The sequence below is a fragment of the Camelus bactrianus genome, chromosome 9 (genome assembly GCF_048773025.1).
Source record: "Camelus bactrianus isolate YW-2024 breed Bactrian camel chromosome 9, ASM4877302v1, whole genome shotgun sequence".
Taxonomy (NCBI): Eukaryota; Metazoa; Chordata; class Mammalia; order Artiodactyla; family Camelidae; genus Camelus; species Camelus bactrianus.
The window spans coordinates 48,116,535-48,130,197 of NC_133547.1; the positions used below are offsets into that span (position 1 = coordinate 48,116,535).

Here is a 13,663-nt window from a genome sequence, read left to right on the forward strand (position 1 = left end):
CCAGGTTGTCTCTTCAGCCCTGAGATCATCAGATGGGGCTTGATTCAGTCATTCCAGATTGGTTTGGGCAGGAGAGAAACAAATCACAATACAATATGACAGTAAGGAAATTTGGTATGCAGATAATGGTATTAGCTTACTTTACAAGAAAGTCTAGTACAAATTCTCCCTGTAAACATCTACCTTGGCGATAACTGTACTTTTTTTTTTTTTTTTTTTTTGGTCCTGGACAGATGTGGGCATTGTTTTTTAAGTTGCTTTTCCTTCCAGACTCAGTGGGCTAGCTCCAAAATTCCAGGGGAAATAAGCAAGCATGTTATAAAGTCAGTGCCAAAAGGCTGTTCTCATCGCCTCAGAAGTCCGGACAGGGAACATCCAGGGTCACATGAAGAGATACATAGTAAACCTCAGAAGGGACTTCTTGGCCCCTGAAAATGTCCTGCATTAGAATGCATGGGTAAAAAAGGCAGAGAAACTTTTCCCCACTGGAAAGTTTCAACAGCTGAACAGAACACGGTATCTCAAAGATAAGCACTGAATTCTGATAAAGAAGATCAGCCTTGGAGTCAGCCCGCAGTCAGGCTGTCTGGGCTCAGATTCTGACTGCACTGTTCTCAAGATATCTGGCAAGATTCAATGCATCTTTTTCTTCATCTACTAATAATAATACCGATATTCTTGGCATCTAGTTGTGAAAATTAAATGATGGGGGGGGGGGGCTTCTGATTCCCAATCCAGGATGTAAGGAGGTGGAAATTGCCAGTCCACAGCAAGTAAACAGTGGAAAAAACTCAAAAGTCAACAACTCCTCTAGATTCCTCATAAAAGTGAGGTCACAGGGCACACCACTGCCCCCAAAACTGGAGAGATAGGAAGATACAAAGAATCACAGTTTATCTGAGTAGGAACCTCCATGAAAACCAGCACCAGGGTCGGAAAACCTGAACTGTAATTGACGAATTGCTGGAGGAGCAGCGTGGACAAGTCTGAGAGCTCAAAACTGCAGGGAGGCCCAATCAGGGGAGGCCCCCATATTTTTGTTTTAACTACAGGAAGTCTACTAGGTTTTCACAGTGAATATCAGAGGAAAATTCCCTGAAGCTTCCAAACAAGGGAGGAGAAAGTAACCATTTTGAAATATGCCAGAGCATTCTGTTCTTGACAAGGCTTGCCCTCAAGAGAACTTGTTTTACTAGACCCTCACCTACTAGGGTTTCATTAGAGCCTGACCCACCCAGGAGATGGGAAATACCCAAGTCCAGCCCCTCTAGCCATGCTGTCCCACTTAAGGTGGGAGGTGGGGAAACACAGAAGCACTGGTAAAGTTCACAGTCCAATCCCCAGTACCTCCATTAAATAGATGCATGCATACCTACATGCATACATACATATATACATACATACATAAGTGAAACTAAAAATGGGCAGAAGATTCACTTAGATATTTCATCTAAAAGGTATAGGAATGTTTAATAAGCATATGAAAAGATGCTCAGCATCACTGGTCATTAGAGAAATGCAAATCAAAACCATGATGAGACACTACTTCTTATCCAATAGAATCATAAGAAAGCTTGACAATGTCCATTGGATAATATGAAGAAACAATGAGATGAAAAAGCTCAAACATTCACTTCTTACTGGCAGGAAGTGCAGCCACTTTGAAAAACAGTTTGGCAGCTTCTTAAGTTAAAAATAAATTTACCATATGACCCAACAATTTCACCCCTAGCTATCTACCCAAGAGAAATGAAAGCATATGTCCACGCAAACAGTCGTATGTGAATATTCGTAACAGCTTTATTGGTAAGAGTGCAAAAAGTGGAACCATTCCAACTATCAACTGGCGAATGAACAAACAAAATATGGGCTATCCATCCAATGAAATAGTATTCAGTACCTAAAAGGAATGAAATACTGATACACTGTACAACACAGATGAACCTCAAAAGTATATTATGATAAGTAAAAGAAGTCAGATGCCAAAGACCATACAGTGTACGACTCTATGTATATGATGTCAAGGTTCGTCGAACTAACACTTAAGATCCGAACATTTTAATGCATGTAAATTACACCTCAATTTTTATAAGCAGAAGAAAGACAGTATCTTGAGACGCAGTGGTATTTGGGCCTCTCTGGGTCATAGGCTTCTGAAGCATCTACAGCATCTGCCGCTCAGGAATCCGCTGAGGGTGGTTTTACAACTAAACTGTGGGGTGAGTACAAACATCTACGTTTAAAGCCACTGTGGCCCACAGCTACAGATCCCTATCTGAGAAGGCATCTTGAGAATGAATAACAAGGCAGGCAGCTCCACATAACCTATGGATCAGCTGATGAGAGCGTGACTTACTCCCAGGGTGGGAGTTAATGGACAGTGATCCAGATGCATTCACAGCCACATTCCACACTGCGGGGGGTGGAGGGGGGCACTGGGACAATTTTATAGCTAACCTAGGGCATGAGGATGGGTGCTTCGAAACAGAATGTGCATTCCTAGGTTAACATTTATGAACAGGTAACTAGTCTCGTGGGTACCAGGCACACATCAGTTTTCATCATTGTTTGGGGACTAACAGATCACAGAGGCCACCAGGCCCTAATGATTGTTATTTGGGGGGGGGGGGTACTTTTTTTAAACTTATTTACTTAAATGGAGGTGCTGGGGTTTGAACCCAGGACCTTGTGCACGCTAGGCAGGCACTCTACCACTGAGCTATACCCTCCCCCTCAATGATTATAAAACTGTATCTATTGATATTGATTACAAAGCCCTTGATGACAGAGAAGTGCTGCACAGTACAGTCCTGGGTAGGGTCAACAAAAGGACAGGAGAAACTGTAAGGGCCTAAGATGGGCTCAGTTCTGTTAACAGCCATACACCTGCTGTGTTATACACGTCATAGAACTCGGTGGTTATCACTAGCTAGCCCCTCTTCAGTGAGGAAAGCCAGAGCTCCCCAGGGGGGAATAGAAATTGAGGTTCCGGGTATATTGGATTGGAAAGTCATCTTCTATAGAACTTAGTGATTGGAGCTGCCATGACAGCAAGTTTCTAAACTTTGCAAAACAGCAACAGCGCTTCAGACACCACTCTGAGGAGAAACTGGACTCCAGTGAGTTCCTACCCCGCCCCACCTCCCAGCCCCAGATGTATTTAGTGAAAAGGTAACAATTCACTCTGCACCGGGGAGGTTTCTCCCCATCTATTTTAAGTTCATAGATGGTGGATCTCACACAGCTGACACTGACTGCCAGGTGTCCTTAAGTGAAGGGTAAACCAAGAATCTTTGTCACGCTGTGGCCTTGAAACTGGCTTTCTCTTCCTGTGTGTTGGGAGAAGAAGAGATACATGTTAAAGGTTGACAGGCTTTGCTTAAGAAGTGGGAGGGATGAGCAGTAAGTATGCAGAGGCAGTTCAAGGTGAAAAGTGCTGAGTCAGAGCAACAGTGTATAAATGTCCAGTCCTGCCCATAGGAGATCCAGAGACCAGGACCCAGGCTCTTTCGTCTTGCTTTCGACAGTCTGACAGGTTAGAGCTTTTCCATTTTCTTTCAACTGTCCCTGGGAGGTGCGTGGGACTTTTGCAAAAGTGGAATGGAAGGAGCACAGTGGTTTTCTGTGAGCACGTCATCACCTGTCCTCTCTCTTCGGCCCTCTCCAGGGTCGCTTTCTCATCCAGTCTGCTCCCCAGGGTCTTCTGGTTCCTGGCAAGTGTTTCTCAGAGCTCAGGTTTGGCCATGTCTGGGTGGAGCTGCCTTGTGACAGGAGGAGGAGGCTTTGTGGGTCAGAGGATCGTCCGCTTGTTGGTGGAGGAGAAGGATCTGCAGGAGATCCGGCTCCTAGACAAAGTCTTCAAATCAGAAGTTCGAGAGGAATTTTCTAGTAAGTGAACTCAGGTTCCAGGATGCCAGAGGACCACCTCCCCACACAGAGCCCCCTCCCCAGCCTGTTTCCTGGACTGAACCTGTCGCTCCGTTCTCCTTCCGTCTCCCCTGACCTCTGCAAACGTCCTACCTCCTCTCCCCTCTGCTTCAACAGTGTCTCTGACTTGAAGAAAACAAATTCACAAATGATCAACATCAGCTGTTTGTGACCCCTGCATGGCAGCCATACTTGCAGTGTGACAAGTTAAGCCCAGAGAGGGCGACTCTCAGTCTAGAGGACCAGTTCCCATATGTGACAAATCAGGGGCTGTCGTGGGTGGGCAGGGGCCTCTGTAAAGATGGTATCAGAGAATGCTCACCGAGCTCCTTCTGTACCAGGCACTGTGTTATGTGTTTTACTGGGTCAACTCATTTGCTCCTCATTACAACGCTCTGGAATGGGTTATAGTATTTTTTTTTTTTAAGATAAGAATACAGGTACAGAAAAATACAGTCCCTTCAGGCTGCTATAACAAAACATCACAGGCTGGGTAGCTTAAAAACATCAGAAACGTATTTTGCACGGTTCTGGAATCTGGAGGTCTAAATCAAGGTAGGTTCAAGTCCTGGGGAGACCTCTCTTCCTGGCTCTTTTTTTTTTTTTTCCCCCCAGTTACTTCATTTTCACTAGTTCACATTTTCAGCAGACAAATCAAGGTGCAAACAGGGTTTATTTCACATTAATTTATTAACTGGATTTTTTTTTTTTGTCAAATAAATAGGGAATTCTCTTTAAATAACCATCTCCTCACTTGAAGGCCAGTCCAGGAGCAAATGAGAGCAAATTTTAGTGCATCTAGGGGGCATACTGCCAACCAGACGTGAAGCTAAAAGGGAAGGGGGCAGGCTGAGGGGCTGGCAAGAGGTCATGGTCAGCACCCTGGCTGGACCCCAGGGATCAGGTGCTGTGTTCCCTGCCTGCCCCGCAGCCCCCAAGTGGACATGCACTCTCCAGTTCCAGTCCAAGAAGCCCCTTATGGAGGGAAAAGTGAGAAGGCAAAGGGAAACAAATTCCAGAAAAACTAGCAGGGAAGCAGAAGGGCCCCCTCCCCTGCCGCAGGGGCCTGGCCCTGATGCCACTGCCTTGGCAGCTCAGGGGAGAGCTCCAAAAGTCAAAAGTGGTGGCAACAGGATGACCAGGACAGGACAGGGAAGGGAAGGCGAGTGAGATGGGGGCCGAGGCTGGCTGGGAACGGAATGTGGGCCGACAGTCCAGCAGGAAGGGGTCCTCTCACAGCCAGGCACAGACTAGAGTGGGGGGATGTGAGAAGGGCCTGGCAGGGGCCCCGGGGAAGACACGTGGCTTGTCTGACGGAGCTCCTGAGGCTGAGGATAAAGGTGCTACCAAAACAGGGGGCTGGACTGCTGGAGGAGGTGACCAGAGAGTCCCTCCGTGTGTAGAAGCCAAACAGGAACAAGGGGGATGCCCCCAGAGGTGGGGCAGGGAAGCGCCTGGGGGTTCTGGGCTCGCGTGGGAAGCTGGGAGGCACCGCCCCCAAGAGGCCCCTCCCCTCCCTCAATGACAGTTCCTGGTAACTGTTTTATAATCAAACCTGGAGGAAGGACAAGGCTCTCCCATCACCTCCCACCCCAGACTCAGCCCAAGGGGAGGGGAGGAAAGAGCGATGAGAGGTGGGAGGAGGGGGTGGGAGGGGTCTGCTGGGTCTTCTTACCTTCTGGGGGTAGTAGGGAGCTGGCGGGGGCTGGTTCGTGGGCCTGCAGGCGCTGTGCGGGTTGCCCGGGTTGCACTAGGCGCTGGCAGCTGCTTCTGCGGCCTTGGCTTCAGCTGCAGGAGTGGAGGGGACATCGGGGCTGCTGACTGCAGGTTCCATGGGCCCGGGGTAGGGCGGTGGCGGGGGCTGCACATATCCCATGGCTCCATCCATCATGGGAGGTCCTGGATAGAACTCAGGTGGGGGCAGTGGATAGGCGTAGCCAGGAGGGCAGGGGTACATTCCACTGGTGACTGGTGAGGGGGAAGACATAGGCCCCGCTGGGCATGTAAGAGTAACCATAGGCTCCGCTGGGGGCTTCACCTCGGCAGGCTTGAGATGCCACCTGTAGCATCCGTTGTCCAAATTCGATGGCACCCCCTGCCATAAAGGTCAACTTGTACGATGCAGAGCCTTCCCAGCCACCTCCTGCTTCAGCCTTCACTGTTCCCTTGATGTAGTTTGCCCCAAACACAGGCTGCTTGATCTCACAGTCCTTCATCAGATAAAATGGCATCATGAAAGACTGCATGGCGTCCTTCTCCTTGGACAGAAAGATGACCCGGTACGAGGTAAGGTAGACGGTGCCCTTCTTGGCACCTTTGAAGGCCTCTGGCACGTTTCTCATGTCATTGGACGTAAGTTCTACATGGTCATAGGACATTAGGATGCTCTCAGTGTTGCTGACGATCACTCCGCCGCCCTCCGAGTGGTTCTTGTTGAGCGCCATAGTCTCTTGGAAAAGGGTCCTCTCTTCCTGGTTCTTGGCCTGCACGTTCTCGCTGTGCCCTCTCATGATGGAAGGGACCCGAGATCTCTCTGGGGTCTCTTTTATAAGAACACAAATCCCATTCATGATCCTAACGCCACCACATTGGCTTTCGGATTTCAAGAAATGGATTTGAGAACACGCAGACATGCAGACATAGCAGGGGTTAATTACCTTGTTCCAGTCCCACATGTGGAAAATGACAAAGCTGGATTTGAGCCCAGGCAGTCTAGCTGCAGGGTCTGTGCTCTTAACCACCAGTTTTTCTGGTAGCTTCTCTCTGGGCCCCCCTCCAATCCAGCTCACACTACATCAGCAACTACGTATTCCATCTCTGCGAAACACTTAGGAAGTCCAGGGAGCCTTGGAGAGGGAGGGAGCTGTGGCTCCACCACTGAGGCATCCACAGTGCCCTCTGCTGGTGTCTCTGCATCCCTGCAGACAAATGGGATAAGCGCTCTTCAGCACTGGGCTTTGGACTTCTCCCTCCTCCACACATCAAGTCCTTGGAGCCAGTCTGCTGAAGTTAGCCTTAAAGGGGAGGCAGAGGAAGAGGGGAGGAAAGCAGAGGTGGGGACACAATCAGAAAATTCAACAGCTAATTCCTCTGCCTTTCTCCCACTTGGTGGCCTTTTGGGAGCTGCCTAACCGTGGGAAGGGGCTGGGGCAGAGCTAATCTGGTACAGGCTTAAGGAGAGCAGATGTTTCTTCCAAGCTGTCACCCAGGAAGGCAATTTTCCAGCCTTGAGTTTTTCACTCTGAATTTCTCTGTCGCTCTCCTCCGGCCTCCATTGCCAATTTCACTAAAATTGACTTATCCTCACTCTGCCACGGAAAAGTGCCAGTCCTGCATGTGGGTGACGGGAAAGTGAGCAAGGCTTGAAGGCAGGGGGGCAGGCTTGAGTCTTCACTAGAAGTGGGACTTGGACCTGTCCCTCACTCTCTCTGAGCCTCAGTTTCCTTGCCTGTAAAGTGAAAATCAGAGTACATATCTCATGAGATAGGTACTGTGAAAGGAAATCAGAAAACTGAAAGTTGTGTGCCAAATAAAAAGCACAAAATAAGTACAGGGTGTTTATCCAAACTGTACGTAGGGTGGCATTTATTTTGTGGGCTAATTTGAGGTGATGATGTTACTGGCGGTGCCACTTCCCAGGGGCTTCAGAGGAGATGGAAGCCCTGATGTCGTATCCACGGCCCTTGGGTAGATGGCTGTCCTGTTAGTCTGTGGGTGGCTGATTTCTGCTTTTGAGGATATCTAATAAGAGCCCTTTCAGTTAAATCCATCATTTGGTCCTATGTTAAATTCCTGGGTTTTTAAAAAATTTTGTTGAAGTATAGTCAGTTATAATGTATCCATTTCTGGTGCACAGCTTTTTTTGGAAAGAGATGGGGTGGAAAGAGATGTTGGCTCTTTCTCCAGAAATGCTACACATTCTGATTTCTGTGCCCTGGTTGACTTGTTCCTTCCATGGGATGTCCCCCCTTCCCCGCCCCTCTTCCCCCTCAATCTACCTGTCCTTGAAGACCTGGGTAAAATGCCACCTTTATCAGGAAACTTCCACGTCTGGAAAGTCTTCCAGTGACTGAACTCATGTTCACACAGAGCTCCAGAGCAAGATCAAGCTGACCATGCTGGAGGGAGACATTCTGGATAAGCAGTGCCTGAAGGACGCCTGCCAGGGCATCTCAGTGGTCATCCACACGGCCGCCATCATTGACGTCGTGAATGCCGTGCAGCAGGAGACCATCATGAACATCAACGTGAAAGGTACAGGGTCCCGGGGAGGAGATGGAGTGAGGTGGGCCAGTGAGGGGCAGAAGCCAGGATGAGGAAGGGAAGGGAAGCTGGTTGAACCCCTGCCAAGCGGGCACCAAGTGCTTCTGCTGGTCACCTCCAACAGAGATTCAGGGCCTCCACCCTCAGTTTTTTCAGATGAGGAAACTAGGGCTGGGAAGGCTAAGCAATGTGTCCAAGGCCCTAGGGGTAGGAATGAAAGAGAATTTAAACCCACACCTGTGTGGCTCCAAAGGCCATGAAAGCTCTTTCTTCTGCTGCTCCAATTAAGTGTGGACAAAACTCCAACCTCAAACTCCTGCTCTCCAGCCACCTCCTGCCTCCCCTGGGCTGGAACCAGACCTTCCAAGTACTTCCTTGGTCAGAACGTTAACCCTTCTGTGCGGCTGGAGGGGGTGGTCACGCCACGGCCAAGAACTAAGAGCTTTGTGATAGGAGGTGCCTCCAAGTCAGGAGCGACGGGCCACAGCTCCAGGCTGGCTCCCTTCAGGCAGGATTTCCTGCACAGGATCCCGAAGGGTAAGAGGACCAGAGACCTCTAGCTCACCTCCCGGGGATTCCTCCCAGGAGAACTAGCAAAGCTGGTTCACAGTGGCCTGGCAGTACAGAATTATCCAGCACTTGCCTTCCCATAATATTTTCTAAACAAGAATAGTTTCCCATTATCCATAACAACGTCCCCTCAGCTCACTGCCAGGTCTACTATTGAAGAGTAGTTCTAGCCAGGAGCCCCAAGGACACCCTCCTTAATCCTCATCCCTTCAGTGCTTGGTGGCTCTTTCTGAATTGTGGCTTTCCAATCTACTTTAAATCTAGACACATTCACTCCAGGGATTAGTTTAAACCCCTTATTAACTTGCTCTGTAGTATCATCCCTCTGATCCCTGGAAGCCAGCCTCTCTAAGACCACAGCACCCCAGCCCCCAGCCCATCTGTCTTCCACGCCCTGCCCACCGAAGTTGGTCTACTCAGAGGCTCCTTTTCTAAAGCAACTCATTGCTTTTGTGTCTCCAGCCTAAAATAGAACAATCTCAAAAAAAAAAAAAAAAAAAAAAAAAAAAAGACCCTTTCTAGTTTCTACTTAGCCACACCCCTGATCACCCCTGATTGCTGCCAGGAAGGTGCTAAAATTAACCAGTTTTTAGTTTTCAGGCCCCCCTCTCATAACTTCTACTCTCCACAGCTGCCAGCAATAGGGCATTTGAAATCCCTCGGAAATGTTAGAGGCCGCTGTTGACTAAAAGTAGTATCGCTTCCAGGTTTAGAAAATACATCCCAGTGATGGTCATTTCCCTCTCTGCAGGTTAATTAGCTCCAAATTTTCTCTGCTTCCAGATTTAATGAAAAAGAAAAAATGAATCTTGTCCTCCTGAAAATCAAATTGGACAAAGGCTTTAAAGGGGATTTTTTTTTTCAAAATACCACCCAAAAAACTGTGCTTTGCCGGGAAATTCCTTTCTTCTTGTCGGAAAGGCACTCTAGACTACCTCCACGAGCTAAAATACTCGCCGGCTCAAGGGATTCGGCCAGGTCCCCCCATTATAGATATTACCAGCAGAGGGCGCACTCCCCTCTGGTTCTTCACCAGGCTCAACATACAAAGCCAGCGCAGGGCTCCAGAACGCTAAGTAAAAAGGCTTATCACCCACCCACGCCTTCCCGCTTTTCCTACCTGGGTAAACGGAGTCACAGCCAGAATTAGGAGTGGCCTTTGTAGGGAACACACAGAAACAGAGTCTGGATCTCCAGCTTCTCCCCAGAACCCACCAATCATTTGCACAGTGACTCAAAAAGTGTCCTTGGGACATTTTTACTGGTCTTCAAAAAAAAAAAAAAAAAAAGAAAGAAAAGAAAAAGAAAAAGAAAAATACGAACAATTCAGTGTATATTTAAGAGTGTATATTACCTGTATACATATACACAACTCTGTGTGTGCATGTGAGTCCTTCAACTGTCTTCTTTTGCTTAAAAGCTAGAACTGTCTATATTCCAAGAGGCTGGCCTCCTGATTTTCTTATTCAAGATAGTCTGTCTTTAATGAGGTGGTAGAGGTGAAACATGAGCATTTTTAAATCTCCTTACTCTGCAAAATATAAAGTGGCACCCCTCCATCCTTCTCCAAAATTAAACGTTCTTACGCAGGTCCATGAAACCCAAAAACTTAGAAATGCTTGCTCTCTAGAACCCAAGTCTTGGTCCCTTTTCATTTTTGCCTTTTGTCCTATGGCCATAGCATGGTCACATCTCAGCCAGAGACACAGAAAAATGCACTCCTGTTCTGCAGTAACCACCCGGCTGGGGGGTGAGAGGCAGACTTGGCCTCTGGGCATGGCTGGCTCTGGGTTATTTCCCAACACTGATGGTGTGCTCCCCGTGGGCAGGTACCCAGCTCCTGTTGGAGGCCTGTGTTCAGGCGAGTGTGCCCATCTTCATCTATACCAGCACCATAGAGGTGGCTGGGCCCAACTCCTACAAAGAGGTCATCCAGAATGGCCACGAAGAAGAGCATCTAGAAAGCCGATGGCCCGCTCCATATCCACAAAGCAAAAAGCTTGCTGAGAAGGCTGTGCTGGAAGCTAATGGGTGCGCTCTTAAAAATGGTGGCACTTTGTACACTTGCTCCTTACGGCCCATGTATATCTATGGGGAGAGGAGCCCCTTCCTTTCTGGCCACATAGACTGTGCCCTGAAGAACAATGGCATGCTGACAAATTACGGCAGGTTCTCCGTCGTCAACCCAGTTTATGTTGGCAATGTGGCCTGGGCCCATATTCTGGCCTTGAGGGCCCTGCGGGACCCCAGAAAGGCCCCAAGCATCCAAGGACAGTTCTACTACATCTCAGACGACACGCCTCACCAAAGCTATGATGACCTCAATTACGCTTTGAGCAAAGACTGGGGCTTCCGGCTTGATTCCAGAATGAACCTTCCTATTTTTCTGCAGTATTGGCTTGCCTTCCTGCTGGAAATGGTGGGCTTCTTGCTTAGTCCAATTTACAAATATAAGCCCACCTTCAGCCGCCACCTCGTGACACTATCAAACAGTGTGTTCACCTTCTCCTATAAGAAAGCTCAGCGAGATCTGGGGTATGAACCCCTCTTCACGTGGGAGGAAGCCAGCCAGAATACCACGGAGTGGGTTGGCTCCCTGGTGAGACAGCACAGGGAGACCCTGAAAACAAAGACTCACTGATCTGGGGGCGACAACAATGTGGATGTGCATATTGCTAGATGTCTGTCAAGCTCTCTCCTCCGGCTTCCTACAGAAAGTAACACAGATACAGGCCCGGATACTACGGCCTCCCTTTTACAAGATGGCCATCTTACTGTCTCACTCCCGCCACCAGAAACCTTCTCAGCCACTGGCCCCGCCAGGAGATTTCTGCCCTACCTGCTCTTTAGAGGACAGACAAGGTGATTTGCTGTCGTTGCTGGTCCTAAAGTCTCAGTTGCTAATTCTGAGCTATCTGGGCTACTTTTCACTGAGAGTTTTGCCTGTTGATTCCATTTTCTTTGGTAAATGCAAAAGCATTTCTTTTGAAAGTTCGTATTCCTTCACACAGCTCAATGAAAATAAATGTTTTAATGGCTTATCAGGAGGAAGTTGTGGTTTATGTGAATATATGCTTTTTTCCTTTCCCCTCCGTTTCCAGGTGTCACCATCTCCTACTTAGGAAAGCAGCATGGAACTGGGGTGGGCAGAAGCATCCGGAGGGGAAACTAGGATCAATTAAGCACCTACTATGTTTCAGGCGTGTCACAGATGACGGGCATGCATCACTTCTTTAACCCTCACCAGAAACCTAGGGGGCAAGGGTTACTATTTCCTTTTATGAATAAGGAAATTTGTTCACAGCCACACTAACTGGTAGGTGACCAGGACATTTAATCCAGATCAACTGCCTTGAAAGCCCTTATCTCCCCACTGAATCGTGTAGCCTGAACTGCCCAAAATTTACAGCAAAGTGGGGAGGGGTGATGGATAGGTTTGTTGGGGGTGCAGCGGAGCACTGGAGCATGGGGTGCTGATCCTTGGGAGAGCCCAGCTCCGTTGGGTCACCTACCTCCTGCCTGGTCCTGTGCAGGAGACTCCCTAGGACCAAGGAGAACCCCTTGGGGGAATCTGAAAGGTGTTCATACCCTTGTCCACTGGGCAAGGAAGGGAGAAGCAGAGAGGCAGACAGCCTCACTGCCAATGCCACTGTCCTTGAAGATCTCTAGAATACTCCTGGGTACATGTGTGTTGGCGACTCTGGCAACTCATAAGCCTGTATTCGAAGCTTTCAAAACACACAATGAAGCCACACCATGGGTTCCTAGGAAAGTAGAGGGTACTTGGGTGAGCTCTCTCAAACATTTGTCTCCTGCTCAGCCCCAGAAGTAGAGGTCTACTCTGTCACACCTCCAGACTTAACTTGTGTTCCTCCTCATTCCTTCTCCCTCACCCTGCATGCTCTCTGCCCTTATCCCTCCACCTCCTTAGCCTCTGTCCCTTCCCTCCATCTTCCCCTTAGTCACTGGTCCCCTCATCCTGCTCAACTCCCCTAAGAGAAAGAGGCCAATCAAGACAACTTTGGGGACGTAAGTGATGACACATTCATTAACTAAACGGAGGACCAACAGCCAAAAGAGATACTGTCAGGCCAACAAGGACCATGTGACCTGAAGCAGGTGAGGAGGTGGCTGTGGGGGTCAGAGTGTGGGAGATGGGCTCTGTCTCCCTCCAGACCAGGGTATTGTCATCTGTATGAACCACAGTCACACAAGAATCACAGCCAACATCAAGATGGCCTCTTTCTTGCTTGGAATTAATGGATCATGAATTCAACTGAATTATCACAAAGGAGATAGTTTAAGCATTCACTGTTAAGAAGAAAGGAAAAGAATGCTCTGGCCCAGACAGACAGGTTTCTGTCACCTTCGAAACCCCAAGGGACGAAGGGTCAGCACCCCAAGATCAGGGTGGAGTCGTCCCACAGGGGTGGGGTGAGATGAGAAATGAAACCCTCTCTTGCTGCCATCCTTCACTACACAAAACACAAGAGGCAGCATCTGTCCTGCCTTGTAAGGTGTGCACACCTCCATATGTCTGTGCCAATAGGGAAGGAAGGAAACAAGGGTGGTGGAGTCTGGATCAAATTCCCATCAGTCATACTTTCAGCCTGGTGAAGCCCCACACCTATAAACCTCTTCACTGGGTTGGCGTGTGCGGAGAAAGAGGGGACGGGATCTGACCAGCTGTTGGTCTTAACTGAATAAGCGTAAAAACCTGGGAATGTTTTGGCCAACGAGTCAGCCATGCTTAATGACTACACAGAATAAAGCACGGGGCTATCTGACCAGCACACGAGCCCGGGGGTGCACTGCATGGGGAGAACCACACGGGGGCAGCAGAGGCTCGGAGGGAAGAAGGAAGCCACGCCAGCCTGGAACTGGGATTGGGGCCCGCCTCATC

The 13,663-nt window shown here is 48.8% G+C and overlaps 1 protein-coding gene and 1 pseudogene across 4 annotated transcripts; one reads left to right on the forward strand and one right to left on the reverse strand.

Moving 5' to 3' along the window:
• Positions 1-1,831: 1,831 nt before the first annotated feature.
• On the forward strand, positions 1,832-11,807 carry LOC105079257 (3 beta-hydroxysteroid dehydrogenase/Delta 5-->4-isomerase). 4 transcript variants are annotated; one of them, XM_045505780.2, is made up of 4 exons: positions 1,832-3,535; positions 3,686-3,888; positions 8,017-8,181; positions 10,590-11,807. In XM_045505780.2, exons 2-4 carry the CDS (start codon positions 3,744-3,746, stop codon positions 11,399-11,401), a joined length of 1,122 nt encoding a protein of 373 aa, XP_045361736.1. In that variant the 5' UTR covers positions 1,832-3,535; positions 3,686-3,743; the 3' UTR covers positions 11,402-11,807. The 4 variants fall into 4 exon arrangements, with proteins under 4 accessions (XP_045361736.1, XP_010966274.1, XP_010966272.1 ...); XM_010967972.3 differs by having other exon boundaries at positions 3,698-3,888; XM_010967970.3 differs by having other exon boundaries at positions 1,833-3,535; positions 3,668-3,888.
• On the reverse strand, positions 4,539-8,042 carry LOC105079246 (WW domain-binding protein 2 pseudogene; annotated as a pseudogene).
• Positions 11,808-13,663: the final 1,856 nt, after the last annotated feature.